Source organism: Leishmania major, chromosome 36 (assembly GCF_000002725.2).
Source record: "Leishmania major strain Friedlin complete genome, chromosome 36".
In the NCBI taxonomy this organism is placed as follows: domain Eukaryota; phylum Euglenozoa; class Kinetoplastea; order Trypanosomatida; family Trypanosomatidae; genus Leishmania; species Leishmania major.
The window spans coordinates 1,136,679-1,157,500 of NC_007287.2; the positions used below are offsets into that span (position 1 = coordinate 1,136,679).

At 60.6% G+C, this 20,822-nt stretch overlaps 5 protein-coding genes across 5 annotated transcripts; all 5 read right to left on the bottom strand.

Moving 5' to 3' along the window:
* Positions 1–183: 183 nt before the first annotated feature.
* Positions 184–1,656, bottom strand: LMJF_36_2780 (conserved hypothetical protein; the record flags this gene model as incomplete). The annotated part of the gene is made up of 1 exon (XM_001686804.1): positions 184–1,656. One exon carries the CDS (start codon positions 1,654–1,656, stop codon positions 184–186), a length of 1,473 nt encoding a protein of 490 aa, XP_001686856.1.
* A 712-nt stretch (positions 1,657–2,368) lies between these two features.
* On the bottom strand, positions 2,369–10,462 carry LMJF_36_2790 (conserved hypothetical protein; the record flags this gene model as incomplete). The annotated part of the gene is made up of 1 exon (XM_001686805.1): positions 2,369–10,462. One exon carries the CDS (start codon positions 10,460–10,462, stop codon positions 2,369–2,371), a length of 8,094 nt encoding a protein of 2,697 aa, XP_001686857.1.
* Positions 10,463–11,761: 1,299 nt separating this feature from the next.
* On the bottom strand, positions 11,762–14,350 carry LMJF_36_2800 (conserved hypothetical protein; the record flags this gene model as incomplete). The annotated part of the gene is made up of 1 exon (XM_001686806.1): positions 11,762–14,350. The coding sequence occupies one exon, from the start codon at positions 14,348–14,350 to the stop codon at positions 11,762–11,764; it is 2,589 nt and encodes an 862-aa protein (XP_001686858.1).
* A 582-nt stretch (positions 14,351–14,932) lies between these two features.
* On the bottom strand, positions 14,933–16,873 carry LMJF_36_2810 (conserved hypothetical protein; the record flags this gene model as incomplete). The annotated part of the gene is made up of 1 exon (XM_001686807.1): positions 14,933–16,873. The coding sequence occupies one exon, from the start codon at positions 16,871–16,873 to the stop codon at positions 14,933–14,935; it is 1,941 nt and encodes a 646-aa protein (XP_001686859.1).
* Positions 16,874–18,547: 1,674 nt separating this feature from the next.
* LMJF_36_2820 (conserved hypothetical protein) lies at positions 18,548–20,323 on the bottom strand (the record flags this gene model as incomplete). Its single annotated transcript, XM_001686808.1, has 1 exon — positions 18,548–20,323. The coding sequence occupies one exon, from the start codon at positions 20,321–20,323 to the stop codon at positions 18,548–18,550; it is 1,776 nt and encodes a 591-aa protein (XP_001686860.1).
* Between the last annotated feature and the right edge of the window lie 499 nt (positions 20,324–20,822).

Sequence of the window (20,822 nt, forward strand, 5' to 3'; positions counted from 1 at the left end):
AGGAGTCCAAAAGGAAAAGAGATCCCTTGGCGCAGAGGTTGCAAACTACGATGACTGACATCACACTGGGGATGTTTCCGATTCGTGGGATGGCAGAAACTGAATACAAAACAGAATGCAGCAGTAGGCCGTAGCAGAACGCGATTACACGCAAACAAACGCGGACATACAAAAAAAGGGGACTCAGCATCCTTCACTCACTTCCGCATCGCACCGCTGCACGTGCTGCTCCATGAATGTCAGTGGGCCGATGGGTCCGCAGGCGAATTGAAGCTCGCACTTGATCCGGGCTCGCTGCATCCACTCCGCCTCCTTTAGTACGCGCTGGAGGGTGTGGCGTACGATGGCCGTGTCGCACTCTCTGAGCGACGTAGCACTGTCTGACGCCTCTGGTGTCGATGCCAACGCGGCCTGCACGATTGAAGTGATCCGCTTGAGTACCTGCACATCATGCATTGTAAGGGGAATGCCTTGTGAGGAGGTGAGACCACCGAGGAAGCCGGCGGTGAGAGGCGCCTCGCTATCGATACTGCAACTCCACACGAGGGAAGGGCACACACCGAGGAAGCGGAGCGGAAGCAGCTCCTTCACCTTCGCTGTCTCTGCAGATGCAGGCGTGGTACCGGAAAGGGACGAAAAGGAGGACAAGGTAGGCTTGGGCTGTGAGGACGCGATAGGCGACGGGTATCCTTTCGAGCTCAGCAGCCCCATGACTGTCAGAGCGATATCCAGCCCATGCGGGTCCCCGTCAACCATGATGTAGAGCTGCAGGGCGGGCTGCAGGGCATGAACACGACGCAGCCACTCCCGGGCGGCAACGCACGGGTATCCTTTTGTGCACAGAAGGATCCACGAGTACGTGCGCGGAGTGCCGCTCTTCATCATGGACTGCAGTACAGCATGATGAACACTCTCCTTCTCAATCAGGACAAGCTTATACGGCCGGCTCGATGAAATACCGTTACGTGCTGCTTGCCAGACGCCAGTCTCTCGACACCCCACCATACGGGCCGCGAGGGAGTACGTCAGCGTGATGCCCACAGAACCGTGCGCGGACACGTCAATCAGTTCCACTGGATCACACAGCTCCAGCGTGATTGCACCGGCCAAGAGACTCTTACCAGCGGCTGTAATGCCTAGCGACTCGCGCGTGTAGAGCGGCGTCCTTGACGCCGCGCCCTGAGTTCCCTTCCACGGCCGTGACAGAAGGCAGCGAGGACTTCGAAAGAGCGAAGTCAGCACAGGTCCTTCTCCACGCTGTTGATGAGGAGGCACACGCGCCACAACTTCGAGCCAACCGCATAGCCGCTTGATACTTTCGTGGGTCGCGCGCTGCCCTCGCGGCGCAAAGAGTGGCCGGTTGCGGTAGTACAAGTCACGCTCCGTGCACACGTCGAGACGTCCTGTGCCGCCGCCTGTCTGGAGGAGCGAGTAAGGTGTCTCTTGCGCGCACCGCGCAGCGGTACTGCATTGAACTATCTGCAGCACATAGAAGGTCTGGGCGATGGCTTGAAGGTGAGAGGCGCGGTAGCCGCTGCGGGTGGGACTCGCTCCTTCTGCGCAGAAGTCGCGGATAAAGAGAATGAGAAGGGCTTCGATGTGGCTCTGCAGCTGTTGGTGATACGGTGCGCCGTGGGAGGTGGGCGTGGTGGACATATCCGTGCGTCTACACAGATACAGACAAGCGTAAGAGAGCGAATGACGACCGGACACACAGAGAGGGGAGGGAGAGAGGGGGGGGGTACCAAGAGAGGCGTGTCACAGATGCGACAAACGGACACAGGCATTGGGGCGGGAGCGGGAGACGGAGCAGATTAGGTCGCGGTGCATTGCAGCTCTTGCGTCTCTCTCTCTCTCTCTCTCTCACTCTCATCAACGCAAGCCTTGGAGGAGAGACCATTCCACAAAAAGCGGCGAAGGGGGAAGAGTTGAACATCGCTGCTGTCCATATGCCAACGGCGTTCGTGGTTTCGATAAAACAGAAGCACAAAACAAAACACGTCTCCTTATGGTACATCGATCAGTGGAAGGTAGATGAGTGAGCGTGCGAGTCTATTAAAGTGAAGAAGAGAGTAGGGAGGGGGTGGTGGTGGTGGTATTGCTCAGAGGTGCAACGTGCAGTAAAACGAGAAGTACGAGAATCGAACCACGCAAAGGAGCAACAGCGAGCGATACAGAGGGCGGCGATGGCAGAAACGGGTATATGGCATGATCACATATGCGAGCACATCCACGAAGCAGGTGGGTCTCCCTCTTGCAAATAAAGATAAACGTCATTCCATTACATCACGGACAGGCTGTAGGACGGGAAGGAGGTTGGGCGCCTCTAATCTCTATGCGATCAGCGTGTGGTGTCGTTGTGGAATAGCTACAGTGAGTGGTAGAGGGCGATGGCGTGAGCGAACTCTTCGTAGGTCATGCGCCCACGTCTCTGCGTCTCAATGTCAATGAACAACTTCTTCAATTCATGGCTCATGCACGGGACGCCAAAGTTATCGAGATACTTAAAGTCTCGGTAGAAGAGAGCAAAAGAAATGGTGTTGCTCATCTCGTGCGCCGACGCCGCTTCCCCTGCTGCTGCTGCTGCGGCTGCGGGGGCGCTCAGGGAGCGGTAGTGCTGCCACAGCAGTTTACAATCCGCATATGTGCTGGCGTGTAGCAATGCATCATACACCCACGCCATCTGCAACTGGGATTTCATTCGCGGCGGAGGGGATGGCGGGCGTAGCTCTGCAGCGACTGCTTGCGCCACAGCGACGATGCTCGCGCTCTCTTCCGAATCGTGAGGCGCCTCCTCTGGTGCAGGTGACGCACTCCTCGCCTCGGTGGTCTCTATAGAGGTGTGATCGAGCATCTGCTCACGACTGTGCATCCAATCGAGTACCGCCGGCGTGTCGCAGCTTCGCGTCCAGTCAAAGAGACGCAGGCGTCTCATGCTCGGCGCCACTGCCACAACGGGGTTGAGAAGCCACCCTTCCTTTAGAACCACGTCGTGGTCCATACCGGCGATACCCACAGCACGCAGAAATGGGTCGGGCAGGTACATGTCGTGATGGTTCGCGTTCCAGCACCAATAGCGGCGGACGGCGAACGCGGCCAACGGCCCTGATGCCGCCATCACGCCGACGCACGACAGCGGTGACAGCGCCTCGTCCTTGTTTTCTTCGTGCGACGCTCTCGCATCCACAATCGACTCGGCGAGTAAGGCGTTGAAAGACGACGAGGCAGCCTGAGCGCAGTCGGCATAGCCAATCACGCACTGGCAGAAATCATGCCAAGAGAGCGTCTGCGCGTCCCAGGTAACATTCCACTTCGTCAGAGACGGCGGCGCCTGGGCGTGGGATGCGCTGCTCGTGTCACGCGTTGCTGCCGGCGCCTGCAGCGCGTCACGAACTGCGGCGTAGAGGGCGTTTACTACGTAGTGCCCCTTCCATGGCGCTCCTGGGTCCGTCGCGACGGCGCGTTCATTTGTATCGCTCGCGCACCCGGGCGTCATGCGGCAGAGACGCGTCACCTCCAACCCCTCAGACAGTCGCATCGACACGCCTTGCCGCATCTCAGCCCACAGCTCGTGGGGCGTGAGACGCCATATTTTCATGGCATCGGCAGCGCTGTAGATGTGGCTGCGCTGGTGCAGGTCCTCGCTCGCCGAGCATACCAGGGAGGTATCCGCGTCATGCTCCGCCTCTTGTGAGAGCGCCGAGCGCGCAAGTAGCTCTGGCCACGGCACTTCATCGCCAAAGACGGCGCTGAAGCGGGCCTGATCTTCGACCGTGACTTCACCGCTCTCTGAAAGCACCGCTGCGACGTTTGGACAATCCGCAAAGAACGCCTCCGTGGCGTACAGTCGGTCGAGGAGGGCCGCCGTGCACTCCTGCTCCTCTTCTTCATAGTTGGCAGCTGCCATGACGGCCACACTGTGCTGCTGCAGGTGCTGGCGCAGAAGCGCGCGCTGAGCTGTGTCCAGCTGATGGCTGAAGAAAAGCAGCGTGCTGACGTTGCGGTGCAGCAGCGCGCTCTCCGCTGTGCTGTCGGAGGTTTGGACACAAGGCGGCGCTGCTGCTGCTGCTGAAAAGGTGGGCAGGAGGGGGAGGTCGTAGCGCTTCTGGAACGCTGCCTCCCACGCGGCTTCTGCAGCGCGGCGCGCTTCGGCTTCATGCACCTCGTTCCGTGCTTTGTCAAGAGCAGAGGGGAGCAGCAGCGCTTCAGACGCGGATGCCTTTTCACGTGTTACCGTAACGGTCTCCACGAGATGTAGCGCCTCTCGAGTGCTCCAGCAGGCGAGATGCGAAAGCACGCCGGTCCCGATGCCGTCGCACATGACAACCGGGTTGCGCAGCCATGCGCGCAGCAACGCCGTGGCGCCTGATGGCTCTGGCTGCCGAAGCACGACGCTACCGATAGGGTCGCTGTCGAAATAATCCAGCGGAGGCCACTGCACATGCAGGCGGCTCAGCAGACTCTGCAGGGGCCCCTCGCTCACGCACACGCCACCGCCGCCGCCCTCGGCCATCTCCGGTGCTGCGTGCAGGCCCAAAAACGACCACGACGTGTAGAGGCGACCGCGAATACTCCCAGGCGCAGCTAGCGTGGGCTCCGCGCAGCCAAACACCTGTGCGAGACACTCCTTCCAGCTCCACAGACTGGGGCACCACGACACCAGGTAGTACGGCAGCGGGTACTCGGTGATGGCGCCGGCAATGGTGTGAGCGAGGTACGGGACGTGGGCGTTGATCACGTAGACACCGTACTCTTCCAGCTCCGCGACGTGCAGGTGCGGCCGCACCCACAGCGAATTCTTTGCTGTCTTTACGAAAAGCTGAAGCTGCGGCGCCGTCATGCCGCCTAGTCTCTTGGTAGCTCGGGAGGCCGGCAACAGCCGGCCGCCGTGAAGCAGTGCTTCCCATGACGTGCCGAACGTCCGCGCGGCGCGCTCCGCCTCGTCGGCGTTCAGCTGAATCTCCTGCGGCTCTTCCATGGCGTAGCTCCAGTCTTCAGGGTACAGGTATTGCACGGTGCGCTTCAGCGTCGCTATGTCTTCGCCGTGATCAGCAATGAAGCCGTAGGCGTCTATGCGGAGCCCGTTGTCGAGGAGCACAGAGCGTACAAGGTGATAAACGGCACTGTTCGTTGCAACCTGCGGCGCCAGAGTCAGCACCGCAGTATCGCGAGTGGTTTCGTCGTTGCGCTCATCTGCGACGACGGCCGCCCAGCAGCACCCGATGCGGGCGCAGGCGTGTCGCGCGTCCATGCCAATTACAGTGTCCCACAGATACACAGGCCCGTCGTCATCGCGAGCGGCGACGGAGATGAGCGGATCCTGCAGCGCCCACGCCACAGTGCGAGGACTCAAGGCCGAGACGTCGGTGCTGCTTCTCGCTGTCTCATTGCCCGCTACGCCGTTCACCCACGTCGCCACCGTCGGATCAGACCACACCGGGAGCCGCCACCAGAGCTGCCGCTGCCGCACCGCTGCCACGGCGCTCTCGGAGACATGCAGGAAAGGGGAGTCGTGGTCCCGCGTGGAAAGCCCGGACGCACGACCAAGATCACCTTCCCCGCCCTCTGGTGCCCACCATTGCCGCAGTACACCAGTGGGCGCCTGCAGCTCTGCAACGAGATGCTGCAGCTTCGCATACCCCATGTCCGCGCGCGCAGAGTCCCAAGCGAGCATCCACACTCGCACACCTACGGTGGCCTGCGCCGCTACGAACTCCTTCTCTGCTTCCATGACGTCGCCATTCATCACGTAAAACGGCTTGCCGGGCTGCAGTCTCTGAATGACACAGCCCTCGCCTACGACGGCCGTGTCGTGTGGATGGCGGCTCTTGCTCCGGCGACAGAGCGCGGCTACTTCGCGCTCGCTAACCTGCATGACTCGTGTCATCTCTGCTGCGTTGTAGAGAGCCACCGAGGCGTGTCGATAGGACACCCCAAAGTGTTCCTTGAAGCGTATCTGCCACTGCATCGAGTTGGTGAGGCTCTCGATGGCTGGAATGGCAACGCCGTAGCGGTATTCGCGGTGCTGGTGGCAGCGGTAGAGCACGGACGCCTCAGCCGCGCTGGCGCACTGTACCACGCGCTCGTGCACGATACGAACACCATTGATGCGCAGTTGTTGCTCAAGCAAGCTGCGAAGAGTATGGTAGCTCGAGGGCATGCGCTCCGCCGCGGGGACGCACGTCGGGTCCAGATAGAGGACCGCAGAGCATCTGAAGGGTGAGGACGGAGAGGGCAGATTTTGTCGGTGCGCCGTCGCAAAGCCGCATTGAAGAAAAGGGTCGACGGCGCCTGTGAGCACCACGTGACGGTAGGCACGCAGCTGCGCGAGGATCGTGAGGTCTACCGTCCCCTCGTCCGCTCCTTCCGCGTCTCTCGGGTGTGGAGCATCCGGTGGCGGGGGCGTGGCGAGGGCCGTGGCTGGTGGCACAAGCCGCGTTCTGTCCTGCAGCATCAAGACTGTGCGCGTGCACTGGGCGTCGCGCAGCTGCCGCACCAGTGCGTGTACGTCCTCCTGCGGCAGGACGTGGAATGCCTCTGTGATGACGCCGGTGTCTCGACTGTACACGCTGGGGTTGGTAAGAAGCGTTGACAGCAGCGACGGGTGCACCCCGGACTGAAGGAGGAGACAGCCATACGGGTCCTGTCTCGGTGACTGAGCGAGCCAGCGACACCGCTCAGCCAGTGCAGCAAGGGGAGTCTTCGCGGCGTGCATCACGCACTCGATCTCGTCTGGCTGCCCTGCCAGGCTGTACCGCGTCCAGTGCGCTCCAAAGTGCTGACGCAGGGAGCCGGCAGCCGCGGCAGCCGGGTCGGCGGCCCCAATCACGTCTCTCAGGAAGTCGGCCCACGACATGTCCGCGGCATTCCACTCAACCGCGTACCAGACAACTTCGTGGCTGCCAACGTGCAGGCGGGACCGTTGGTAGCTGTACGGCGCGTTCATCACATAAAGGCCCTCCTCGGTCATGTAACCCACGAAGAGCGAGTCAGACAGCTTCACCTGATGCTCGGGTGCCAGACCCTCCCACCACATCATCACGTGCACGGTCCCGTACTTCTGTTCCGCCTCTTTCGCGTTCAGCACCAGCCCAAGCTGCACTGCCTCCATCCAGCCCAGGTTGAAGTGACGCGCGAAGGCTTGCGCCTCGGCGTTCGTGACGGGCACCTCGGCAGCGCTGCGCACGTATGCGTTCTTGAAGAAAGAGTCGTGCAGGACATCGAGGAGCTCCCGTTCGAGGGCCACTTGCAGCGGCACTGCTCCGCTGTCGCGGACGCGCACTCGGTGTGCGAGCAGCAGCGCTGGCACCGCATCCCGCACCGCGGGAGTGGTGCTAGAGGGATGCAGCCAGATGAAGCCGTGGTGGAGCTGCACGGCCCGCTGCGACTGAGCGAAGCGCGACGTCCAGCACGGGGTGGCTGGTGAAGAGTCTTGTGACGGCAACAACGGCTGCAACACCGTTTTGAGCGTTTCACGCACATGCTGAACCACAACAGTGAGCATGGACGCGCCTCTGTGCAGCAGTCGCTGCACGCTCGGCTGCCGCACGAGCCAATCTTCTAGCGCCACTTCAGAGCTCAGCGGTCCGCTCGAGCCGATCCGCGGCCACCGCAGCACATCGACCAGTGCGTGATACGCAGTGGGGGAGAATATATGCAGCGGTTCGCCAACCAGACGCGTCGCATTTGCGGGGCTGCAATCGGCAATGCGGGAGAGCAACCGGGTCAGCGATCCAGCGGCAGAGTTGCCGCAAATCCCTGTCTCTCCTTCGTTGCAGTTGCTGCATTGCCCGACGAGCGCTTCCCGCATTTCGTTCCAAGAGACGGCAGATGCGTCCCACTGAATCCGCAGCAGATGCACGCGCGCTGTCTCTGCATGGTAGCGGTGCTCCAAGAGCGGAACGTGACCGTTCACCACCCAGACTTCGTATGTGGCAAGGTACCCGAGCCAGCAGTTGTCACCGACGCAGAGAGGCTCGGTGCGGCGCCACCCCGTCTCTAGTGCGCCGAGCGGAATGTGCAGCGCGTCACACACCATGGCGCCGCCATAGAGGTTTTCAGGAGTGAACGGTTGAGCAGTCTCGTCTGCTAGCGCTGCAGCGGCAGCCCTGAGGGTCACCTGCATGTCGTCCGACATCATTGCCCACAGGCCAGTCCCGGTCTTTTGCGCCAGCTGCCGAGCCACTGCCAAAGCCGTGCTGCCGCTGAAGACGTAGTCGAAGGCGTCATAGCCGAAAATATCCGCCTCCTCGACGACGAGCACGCCGCTTTCTTCGAGTGTGGCCAGTGTGAGCTTGATGACCTCTGCGGTGGTGGCGACCGGCGGCAGAAGCGCGAGCACCGCCTCATGCGCAGTAGACTCCGCTGTCGGTGACGCGCTGAACGACGCGTGGAGTGTAACCCACGATTGCCCCTGTGAGCGCACCAGGTCGCGACTGACCACATCGTCTTCGTACGGAATGCCCCACCAGAGATGACGCGCGCGCATCGCACTAAAGCAGTCAGCGGAGACTTGCACAAGAGGGTACGCTGCACTCACCGGCTCTGTGACGGCAGCTCCGTAAGGCGCAGCGTGTTCCGCGCCCAAGGTTTCATTGCGGCCGTCCATGATCGAAACGGGGTCGACCGACGCTGCCGTGCAGAGGGCTTCAGAAATAGCAGCGCACCGCACGGCCATGCTCTGCTGCTCTGCGTCGGCTCGCCACGACAGCTGCCACAGCCCACCTGCGCGTTCGGACGCGCATGCGCTTATGGAGGTCTCGAGTACGTCACGGCGGTAAACGGCGTACGCGGCGTTGACGACAAAGTACGACTCTGAGGTGAGACTGTAGGGGCGGTTTGGCGTTACCGCCTCTTTCCGTTTGCCTTGCAAGTTCGCGGAGTCACTCGCTGACGAGACAGCGTCCACCGGACACGCTGGATTCAGCTCCGTCATGAGCTCCTGTCGCGAGAGCACCGTGATTGACAGCGTTGCAGACAGCTGGTGCGTTGTATGCGTGCTCGTGGCACAGTGCTTCAGTACCGCGGCAGCCAGCTCCGCACCAAGCAGGTCCTCGGCGAGAGAGGCGCTCCAAATGCGGCCCTCCTGCATGGCGACCTCCCATGGCACGCCACAGTTTTTCTCGAAACAAGCCGTCGCTTCGGCAGCGACGGCCTTGTTCTCATCGACCGCGAATCGACGGAGCGCCTCCTGGTCCAGCGCGTAGCGGGCAACATCTCCGTGGTGGAGATCGATCTTTGCCTCCAGCTCCTCTGCGGAGACTTCACGTACCGCCTCGACGCACACTTCGAGCTGCTCCAGTTTTTCTTCGAGGAGATGGACGATCTCTTTGCGGGACCACAGGCGAGGGTGGACGAGAGCGACTGCATAGGTGCGCGAAGGGATCGGGTCCTCGGCGAGTGGCCCCGATGATGCTGCTGTCATATCCACGCTGCCATTTTCCCAGTCGTAGAGAGCAGCGGCATCATTCACCGCGTTTCTGCCCTCCGCTGCGTTGTCGGGATAACGCAGCGCATCATACAGCGCCATAAGGGTGACAGCGACATCATCTTCGCCTTTGCCAGCCATCATGTCGAACACGTCCGTAAAGTGGCCGTGCTCGTGCAGCGTAGGGCCACGCAGGAGCGCCGCCACCCAGGGGAGCGGTAGGCCGCGCTGAACCAGCAACCGGGCAAATGGGTCGTCGTGAAGCGGCATATTCATCCAGCACACGCGGCACGCCAGCGCCTCCAGTGCCCCCGTGAAGACATCGATGCCGTGGGGTGTAGAGGTCGCCTCTGCCAGGATAGGCGGCAGCCGCATCAGTCGCTCCGTTACCTCCTGCGACACTTCTAGTGCGGCTTGCGAGGGCCAAGAGGCGACGCACCACCAGCAAGGGGCGGCAGCGCCGCTAGCATCGCCGCTTCCTCGCCGAAACGCCTCGAGCACTGCAGGGTGGGCACCATTCACGACATAGTGCAGCGGCGCAGCGCGCTCTCTTTCGTCGGAGCTGAGGATCCTCGTGACGGTCAAGCCCAGCGGCAGCGCAAGTACGGCGTCGTCGCCGGCCGATGTGCAGCGCGACGCCAGCTCGGCAGCAGAGACGTTGTCTGCTCGCATAACATCAAACGCTGTGCGCAGCCGCCCGTCGTCGAGGGCGGAGTCCCAGAGCTCGCCATAGAACTCGTAGAAAAGAGACTTGAGGTCCTCTTCGGCCGCGCAAAACGCTGGCTGCTCTTCTTCCCCGGTGACACTATCCGAGGCGGAGAGCGGGTGGCGCAGAACGGCGTCCGTCGCCGATGCGGCCCAATAGTGGATGCTGCCAAAGTACCTTTCCACAGTCGACGTGCTCAGCAATGTGCTCGCGGAGACCGTGTCTTCGGCATCGACACACGCACCGACGTTCGCGAGGCACGTGCGTACGCGATCGACGACGGCTGGCGACCACGCATGCGGTCGAATCAGAACAAAAATGGAGGTCATGTGTGGGGTCTAGGGGATGGGGTGGGGTGGGGGCGGTGCTGATGAGCGTAGGCCCGCACGCGTGTATGTGAGAGGGTGAGATTAAGTGGGGGTCTTCTTTTCGCGTAGTTTCCAAGAAAATAAAATAATGAAAGAAAAACAGGATAAGTAATCCTCCATGTGCGGAGGGGGTGATGGTGGTGGTGAATCAGCAGTGCGCACGAACGACTCGTACACCGCTGCAGCTGGTTTACATGCAGCAGACCGCGATGGCAACCAAAAACAAAATAGGAGGTGCCTGTTTCGTCCGTACGGGTGACTCTTCTCTTTCAAGGCGTTGTGTGTTGGCCTTGGCTGGCTGCGCTCGGGCAAGCTGCCGCACAAAGAGAAAGATGAGAAAACGACGGCGGTGAATGGAGGCAGGCAGGGCGAGCGCCGTCAGCTTGTCAGCGACAAGTGAAACAGGAGATGCAAAAAGAGAGAGCGAGCTAGGAGGTGGAGGAGTTGTGGGAGAGGGAGTGATGTGGAGGATGTGCTGTCAAGGACATACCACGTGCTCGGCAAAAAAAAACTACTGGGCAGGCTGCACGTGGCCTTGGGGTGAGCCAGTGCCCCTCCCCTTTCGTTTTGTTGTATTTTCCCCTTCGCCTTCTTCTACGGTATGCATATACGTGTACATGGCTCTTCTGTGAAACAGGCGAGCACACACGCACGCGCACACACATCGAGCGGAAAAAAACGTGAACAGAGGACAGCGTCCATCTAAGGTTAAATCAAATCTATCACAAACAGTGACTTGCCCCATCTAAGTCTGCCGTCTAAAGGGGAGGATGATGTGTGTGTGTGTGTGGGGATGGGAGGGGGGTAGTAGTGTGGCAAGGCCGTCTACATTCTCGCCGTGGTGCTCTCTCTGTCTCCCTGTCGTTGCCGGCGAGTAGCAGGCGCCACACACACACACACACACACACACACACACACCGAAGGAAACGAAAAAAAAAAGGGCAGCGAAGCGGCGCCGAAGGGGTGGGTGGGTGGGCATCGCCCGAGCGTTGCACCTGCAGAGATTGCAGTGACCAAGGAGAGGATGTCGAAAGAGAGGAAGTAAGCAGAGGGACTGGTCGGGGAGGTCTGGAGAGTGCCAGCTCTTTTGTTATCGGCGTTTGCTTGGTCCATGCGATCTGTGGCCATAAACAGAAGCGAGCATGGCAACGGCTCGCATCTCGTCGTATCGTGGCTACCCCACGCTTCTCCCCCTTGTGCCCCTCCCCTTCCTGCCCCGCAAGCGTGAAAAAAGAGGAGGGGAAATAGCGCGCCGCCCCTTCAGCGAGCATGGTGCACAACTGCCGCATCGCAGCTCTGATGCAGCGCCTCTGTGTCCGTCGGAAGGGACATCATCAGGTTCTTCATCTGGATGAGGTAGTTTGCCACTTGTGTGGGCTCTGTGGCAATCACGATGAGCTTCTGCAGAAGTATGTACTGCTCTGATGTGAGCTCCGCGGCAAGAGGGTGTTCCAGAAAAAGCTGCAGACTCCCCAGCAGGTCTTTTCCATAGGTGGTGACGGACGGCGACGTACCGTCCTCGAAGTCGAACGGGATCGTGCGACCGGCGTTGCGGTCCACAAACATGCTGAAGTCCACCCAGCGCTCCCAGTGAAAGAGCAGCATGAACGGCTGCCGTGTGGCGCCTTGAGCATCGACGTTGCCGTTGCCCTCCTCGGCCCGCTGCTTCTCCTCCTCCACCCTTGGCAGCGAAGACGATTTCTCAGACACCATTGGCCAGGCGAGAAACAGTTCCCCCAGTGCTGACAGGTTCCCGTGCACTGTGCGGCGCGCCACCATCGTCGAGAAGGCCTTCAGCACCACGCGCATGAGGGTGGTGTAGCTTCGAAGTGACAAGGGCAGCCCACTCATAGGGACTGCGCGGTATCCGAGCGGCATCGAGAGCACTGTGATACCGCCTCCATCAGCGTAGCGGATGCCGTGCACGTGCACCGGCGGAGCACACAAGGAAAGGCCGAGTGCTGCCCGACGGGCCTCGTCGCCACCCCGTGGAAGCATCGCCACTCGCCACCGGTACACAAAATATTCCTGCGACGACGCCTCCCCCACACATGCGCTATCTGTCGATGTTGGCAAGGGGCAGGACTCTGCATCATCCGTGCACGGCACGTAGTTCCGTTCTGCCCCGGTGACAGGGCCCGCCGGCGCAGCTGTCGATGCCACCACAACGCGGTCCCCTCCCTCACCAACGCTTGGCTGCATTGGGAACTCTGGCGCAGCAGCACCGACACTGCGGTCTTGTTGCTGTTCTGTATCCGTCACAGCTTCCGCCATCAACTCCTTACCAATAGGCCGCTGATCTGGCGCTGCTTGTGAATCTGTTTGAATGGGGCTCCCTGCCGTTTGGGCTGGGGCACTGATTCGCACCGCCACATACACCTCGGCCACGAGGTGGAAGTGCACGAGCCGATACCACGCGCTGCCGAGTCGAACGACCGACCCACACTGCAACTCCGGCGTCGTTTCTACATCTGTCGCTTCCTCCTCTGAGTAGAGCTGAGGCGGCATGGCCGCGGCGCACACCTGCACATTGTGTTCCACCGCATCCCCCACCTTGCTCGCAGCGATGACCGTGGCGGAAAGCCCATATGCGCTGCTCGCAATGGGCTGTCTGTACGATGGGGTGGCGGTGGTGCGCGACGCGGTTGACGTGTTTGCGTGTGTTGTGCTGCGAAAGAGCTGCTTGGTGGCCCGCACCGCTGCGGACGCGCGTGACGTCGCCGTCCACCGCGTCGCGTCCTCGACGGCCGTCTCCTCTACCCTAGTCTTGTCCCCCTCTAACAGCGGCACTGGTGGTGGCGTGGACAGGCGCGGCGGGAGCGGCAAGGCGCCATGTACGCGCTGCTGAGGCGGCTGCTCCTCTCGCTGGATGTCGTCGGCGCCTTGATCGTCGTTAATGAAGCGGACGCGACTGTGGCGACCCCCGCCGCCGCTGCTGCGACTGCGGTGGCGCTTCTCTGACCTCCACCGCCACTGCGAGCGGCGACCGTCCGCGTCATCCGGAACCCGCGGCAGTGCGGCCGACGGCATTGACGCGGCGCGATGAGAGCCGCCTCCGCCGTCGCTGCGGTGTATGCGGATACCTTCTTCCTCCGCTACGGACCGCACCGGGACGCAGCTGTGCCTCTTGATAAGAGCGCCACGGCTCATTCCTGCCGCAACGGTCCCGCTGCTGTCGCGAAAGATAGAAAAGTCAGATGGCCGCGCCGAAGCGGGGCAAAAGGAGGTGCAAATCGCAGACACGGACGGGTAATGCGAGGTGGCAGAGACGTCGATGTCGACGAGGGTGTCGCCGTCTATGTGGCTGGGTCGCACCACGCGCGACACCTCCTCCGTCTGCGTGAGCTCGCGGCCCTCTGCTGTGGCCGCTGAAGCGCGCACAGACATTGGACGGCTGCCGCCGGTCGTGTCTGACTCCATTAGCAGCTCAGCGCTTAGCCGCACACCTGAGCGGCGCGAGTCGCGGCCGTCTTCGTTCTCCAGGCGTCGTAGCTCTTGCTGAACGGCCATATCCTGCATCTGGAAGGCGACGCACAGCTCCCGTCCCAGCCGGTCGTACATCGGATACTTGGAGAAGAAGACGACATTAGGGTTGCAGGAGGAGAGCGCCAAGCGGCGCTGTTCGTACTGACGAGTGGCTCGACGCGCTGGAGTCGAGTATGTGGGGGTGGCCGATGCGTTTTTCTCGCTTGCCGGCCCCGCAGCACGCAGCGGTGGCGTTACTCCGCGGACATCAGCCTCCTCCTCTTTCAGCTCTTGCACGTACTCCTCTACCGTCATCCGGCGGATGTACGTCGTGTCATGCCCGTACACAGCATCGTAAGGGGAGTACATTGGCGTGTGCGCCATGTCTGTGCCGAAGTCTGAGTGTGGTCCACCAGAAAGGCAAAATAAAAAGATAAAAAGAAATGAGGGACATATCGAGTCGGCACTCGAACGACTCGTGCGTCGTGGGGCCGCGTCGTGTGACGTCGCACGAAGGATGGGTAGAGAGAAGCCGGGGAAGGATGTACAGCTGGATCGGTGTGGAAGAGGGCCGTGTGGGGCGACGCAGACACCTACGCATACTGGGTGGGGGGGGGTGAAGCGGAGTGTGGAGAGGGGACAGAGTGCCACGAAGCAACAGTGCGGCGTCTGTTACCTGGGCTGGCCGTAGCAGTGCCGGCGGGAGGGGGGGGGAGGAGAGGAGGGGTAGGAGGGCACGGCGCGGAAATGGTGTGCGTGCTTCATCCGCCTACACCTTGGCCCCTGCAAGACCCCTCTTCTCGTTCGCATGCCGCCTAGAACACCCACGGAATGGTACGTCGTCGCATCGAATTCCTCGCCAGTGATCCTGCTAATAATACAAGATGACACGCAGTGGAGACGCAGTCGTTCACACAGGAGAAAAGGCATGCACGCGGGGGCAGACGAAAACAACACCGCGCTCTGCTACCCGGGGGCGGGAGCGCTGCGACACAGAAGCGTCGCCCGTATTGCTTCTCGCACCTCCCAGTAATTTAGCATCGGGGTGGAGGCCACGTCGAGGATGCCGAACTTGTTTGCGGCAGTCCACTTCCACGCCTCCGCGACTGAGAAGAATGGCCGGTTGTTCAGGGTTTGGAAGCACTGCTCGTGGGGTGCGTGCGAGGAGGCTGCCAATGCATCCTGCTCTGGATTGCCGCCGTATCGCGTCCCGTGACTGCGGCGTAGACCCGGGTCCGCCTCGCCTGTAGCCTCCACGCTCTCCAGCGAGCGCAGGGTTGTGTTGTAGTTTTGATATGTGCCGCTACTGATCAGGGAGCTGTCGAGGCCGGTGACCGGGTCGGTGGTGGGATTTGCGATGCCGTGCAGGTTGCGGAGAGTCCAGCTAGCCGCCACCGCGTCCCACATGGCCGGATCTTGGAGTGAGAGCCCTACCTTACCATACCGATGCACGTCCAGCATCCTCCCGTACGCCTCCACGAGGCTACCGGAGCCGGCAGCGTTGCCCATCATGGTGCTGGTGGCAGACAAGATCTCCTCACTAGGCACCATCTCCCGCGGCATCGTCATCAAGTGACCCACCAAGCAGTGCAGCACGCACGCTATATCCGAAGGCGAAACCACAACATGGCTGAAAGATTTGATCTCCGCACTGTCGCCGCCGCCGCCGCTCTTGGAGTTCTCGCTGCTCTCCACTGTAGCGGCCGCAGTGTGGTCAACCTGCCGCCGCTCATCGGACCCAACAGACTGCAACCCTCTCGGTTGCTGATGCACCGCTTGTGTCTCGGGTGACATCGAGCGGCTCACCGGCGTCTCCGTCCGGTGCGTTGCAGAGTTCATCGTTCGCTCGAAAGTCGTCGACGAAGTCACCCTCGAGTAGGACTGCAGCAAGGTCGAGCGGGTCTGCGGCACTCGAGAGCGCAACAACTCCTCATCGGGCATGAACAGGATAGCCAGCGCCTTTAAGATAGTCATCCATCGGGGGATGCGACGGAGTGCAAGGGCACCTGGCGACATCCCCGCTGCAACGCTACCACGGACCACCAGTAGCAAGTGCCGCAGGTAGCGCGTGACAGTACCTGACAGGGTGACGGTCTCCAGCAACGACTGCCCATCGGACGCCGTCATGACCTCCAGCATGAAGCGCTTGTTCACAATGCTCGAAGAGGTCGCAGTCGCCGTTTGCAGCACTACAGCACTATCGCTAGCGAGCGTGGAGACGTATGTGGAGAGTGTGAAGAGCGCTCGCAGCGTCTCGGGCAGCAGAATCGCGTAGTTGCGACTGCTGCAGAAGGCCACGATGCGCAGGGTCGGGACTCGAACAGCACGATGATGGTTTCGCACTTGCTCAAACATTAGTAGGTCCATGAGGGCCGACTGCACTGCGGCAGATGCGTCGGCAATGCCGTGCAGGCAGACTACGACTACATGCCGCTGTGCAACCGTGCTGCGCGACAGCGGCGACCACTGGCTCCTGGTTTGCGAGGCGCTGGTGGGCGTGGCTGTCGGAGCAAGCCCCTCGTAAAGGCTCTCCCCCGGGCTCGCATGGGAGATGGAGACTTCCTCTGAAGTCGACGTACCAACTACACCGCCGTTGCCAGCTGAAGCGGCGAAGGGCGGCCCCGTTGCCGCCATTTCGGCCCTCACAAGAAAGCTGCACAGATCTTCTGGGGTGGTGCGCGGGGTGATGGCGAAGTCTACGTATTTTGGGCCCTTCGGCATTGATGTGATGAGGTTTGTGTTGAGGTACGCCGACTCGTGGAGCACGAGCAGGTGTGTGTTCGGAACGCAGCAGCACACAGACACCAGCGCATAAAGCTGCCGGCACTCACACGTGACCGGGTTGCTGGTCGCCGGCCATTGCCGGGTGAACGGGTGTGGAAAGCACTGAATGAGTGAAGGACGCATCTGTCGACGTACGAAATGCAGAATGGACGTGGGTACGAAGGATGAAAGATGAAGGAATATGCCGCCTCACATCTGCGACAGCGCTCAGAGGAGGAGCACTCGGCGTTCGTGCGATACTGCTTGTGCCCCACGCTTGCCCCCTGATTTGAGCGGCGTACCTTTGACACGGGAGAAAGAGTCGCGCTGCGCAGTCAAGCAACGCAGAAGGTGAACAGGAGAATCCGAACGGGGGGGGGGAGTAAAAGATCATACGAGTGGTGCACGAGAGGCACCAAGGGGAGACGCAAGTGGCACTACACCGGCATCGTGATAGTGGTGTGAGGAGAGCCGCTGACGAAGCTGTGCGGTTACTGCGTAACTCTGCCCCGCGTGCGTTACCGCGTCGCCCGCCGTCATTTTTGTTTGTGTCGTTTTGTACGGTAGCCTGTCGACTTCTTTTCTGTTTCTGCACTGCGCCATTCATTCGACCACGGCCAAAGCCCTCGCGCACGTTACACTGTTCCTGCACATACAGTGGCCCCCCTCTTTTTGGTCTTTGATGTGGAGAGGGGCGCCTGTAGCGAAGAAGGGAACCGGAAGCGGTGAAGAATGGTGTTGGCCTCGGCAAGGGCCAAAGGGGAAAGGATCCCAACAGCAACCAAGCCGCCAGCTACAATGCACAATGTGTGTGTGTGTGTGTGTGTGTGTGTGCGTACACACAGATGCGATTCTTTCATACTCAAACGACGGTAATAGCGCCATCACGTAAAGAAGTGGGCGTGAGGAGAGAAAAGGAGAGTAAGGTCTAGGGGCTGTTTTCGTTTCCTCCACGCACCCGCTTCTTTGCCAATACAACATGAGTCGGGCTCCACTCCATCCCCTGTCTGCCACGGGCCCCATTGCCTGGCGCACTGCAGCGGGAGACACACAGTCGTTAGTGCAGTGCTGGCCCAGCCATCGGAGCACGGCCTCTGCCTCAGACTCTACCCACCCACCACCAGTAGGCAGTGCGAGGGCCAGGTGGGGCACGTTCCAGTCACGCCGACACCTTGCCTAACATGTGGATGACACAAATGTGTGCACTGTCGCAGATCGCACCGACGCAGCGCCATCCAGGGCCTGACCGCGGACATCCGCAGCGATAATTCGCTCGGACTTCCCTGCGTCGTACGCACGTGACCCGGTCACCACGCTGAGGTGGATCGGCATTGGCCGGGGTATAGAGGGGGAGGGTAAGGGAAATCTAAAGGAAAAGAATGAACCTGATAAGACACGCACAGCACCTCAAGGCGGAAGCGCAATAAAAACAAAAGCAAGCACCCGACCCTGGCGCGCGCGTGTGTGTGTATGTGGTGGGAGGCAATGGCGAGAGGGGAGGGGAAGAGGCGCAAAGCGTGAAAGCGCGCGGTTCATCTACGGAAACGAAGCAACGCAAGCAATGAAATATGGAAAGCGAGTAAAAAAAAACGAAAAAACACAGCAACCCTTCCTCCTCTTCCTCCTCCTCCCTCCACAAAACCAAAAAAAAGTGAAAGAGGGAGGGAGGGAGGGAGCCGAGCAGAGACAGGAAAGGGGGGGGGCGGTGGCGGTGGCGGAATCGAATTTAAGGAAGGACGCGAACACAGACAGTGACGACAGCACGAGAAAAGAAAAAGACAGGGAAACCTACATTTTTTTCGTTGCTGCCAGACGTACTCAGCCAAGCTCGTCAGAGAGCTCATCGGCTACGTCATCCTCTTGCTCAAGTCCTGCTTGCCGCCCACGGCTCTGTTGCCGCTGCCGGCTTTCTCGTGTGCTGAGTGGGTAGTTGCCAGTTGTACCATCTAGCCTGCCCCCAGGGCCGGCGCCAGACACGTAGCCGCCTCCGCTCCCTCCCATGTCATTGGCGACATACACCATGTCATCATTGGCATCAAAGTAATTTGACCGACTTGTGTACGCATTCCCACCATCGATGTCGCTCTTGCCGTCGCCTCTTTGCTGCTGCGAAGGGTCGCGCGGATCTGGCTCCACCTGGTAGTCTTCGTCGTCTTCCTCGGCGTGATCGCCGCGTCGGCGGCGGCGACGACTCCTATGCTTCGTGTGCGACGCATGCTGGGTGTGCTGTTGCGGCTGAGGCGGGTCGTAGATCTCGCCAACGGTGTTCACCATGTTCGCGCCCTCTCGCGGCGACCATGCATCTACGGTTTCACTGCCGCCATCTGCGGGGTCAAGCATGAAGCCGTTGTTCCCGTCGCCGTAGGCGCCGTCGTCATCGCCGAGACCACCCTCCTGGATCGAAAGGGGATCAACGCTACAGGGCACTTCCGGCCTACCAGCGGCGCCGCCGTTGTCCGTGAAGTAGTCTTCAAAGGGAACGTTGAAGAACTGATCCGCTGGTCCGGCTTTGAAGCTGTTGCCTAACCCGTTCCCGACGCCGCCGCTTACTTCGTCGAGGTGAGAAGCCATCAGATTCTCCCTCCAAGCAAACCCCATGTTGTCCAACTGCGACTCATTGTCACCGAAGGTCCTCTTCAGCTGCTCAAACTGCTTCTCCTTCAAGGCCCGTGCCACCTGCTCCCGCATTGCCTGCACAAGCGCCTCGAAGGCCTCCTCCGTGATGAGTTGGTAGGAGCGAACAATCCGCACTTTCTGCCCCTCCTTGATCGCGTTGCGGGCGTCTTCGATGATGGCGTTGCGCTGTGCCGTGTGCAGCTTCAGCAGCGGCTTGCTTGTGTTGCAGAGGAGCCCGCGCGACTCCCACGGCGCGTCCGCCTCGGAGAACAAGATGATGCCCTCGTCGTTGGAGAAGTAACACAAGAAGACGACCGCAGAGACGTAGATGAGCTCGGCCACGCATGTCGCCGCAAACGGCCAGTACACGGCCGTGGAGAAGATTGTGTAGCCATCAAACTCGCTCTTCAGCAGCTGTTCGTACCTAGTCTTCCGCATCTCCTCCGCACAGTGCTGCAGCGCACGCTGAAAGAGCTGCCGGTTACCGTCAAAGGCCCAGACGAGCACAACAATGGCGATGGAGTACACCTGCGTCATCATCACGGTAATGTGGTAGAGGGGGACGTGTACGCCGAAGATGCGAAGGTGGCGGTTGCCCTTGGTGTAGTTGAACGCAACGAGGAAGTTGTTGACGAGGAGCAAAAACTCGAGCACGAAAAGCCCCGTTACGTATTGTGCCGTCGTCATGAGGCCGTAGCCGATGTTACCTGCGGTCACCTCCACCGTACCGTGGACGTTGCCTAGCCGGATGCTTCCAGTGTAGATGCAGTTCTCCATGACCAAAAGGATGGCGTCGCTTATGACGAGGTCTCTGTTGGTGTAGTACGACGGCATCGAGTTGCTCAAGCGGGTGTAGAAGTCAGAGATGAGAACTACCAAGCTGATCAGGTGCATGGTGTTGGCAAACATGTAGAGGGACTTGAAAACAAACTCCAGTGCCCGACGCGGGTACTGCGGGGTGGGGTAGATAAAGAACATTCTCGCTACGCGACTCAACGTTTATCATACCCGCTACACACACACACACACAGAAGCAAAAAGAGAGAGATAGAGAACGCTGTCGTCGCCGGCTCCTGGCAATGTCTTGTCGGTCGGTGTGGCGACAAGAGGGTGAGAGAGCAGCGGAGGACAAAAACCGAAGAAAGAGAAAAGGGACGTACGAGGTGTGGCGGACTAAAGCAGCTTGCAGATGAAGAGGAAAGGTCGGACGGGACAGTCGTGTGTGGCTTGCCAGAAGAAGTTTGAGCGAGGGGGAGGTTGACGTACTTGTGTGTGTGTGTGTGTTTGTGCCCCTGTGTGACGGATGGGTAGGCGGAGGGGTCAGGGACGCAGACAAAGAGGAGCCAATAAGAAGCAGAGAGCAAGACCATGACGTGCAAAGGCATGTAGGAATGAAAATGCCGGAGGCGAGTTTTGTCGCGCAGCAGCACTGGGAGAGAGACGTACATGACAGAGCTCAGCAGGAACGTCTTGCGGC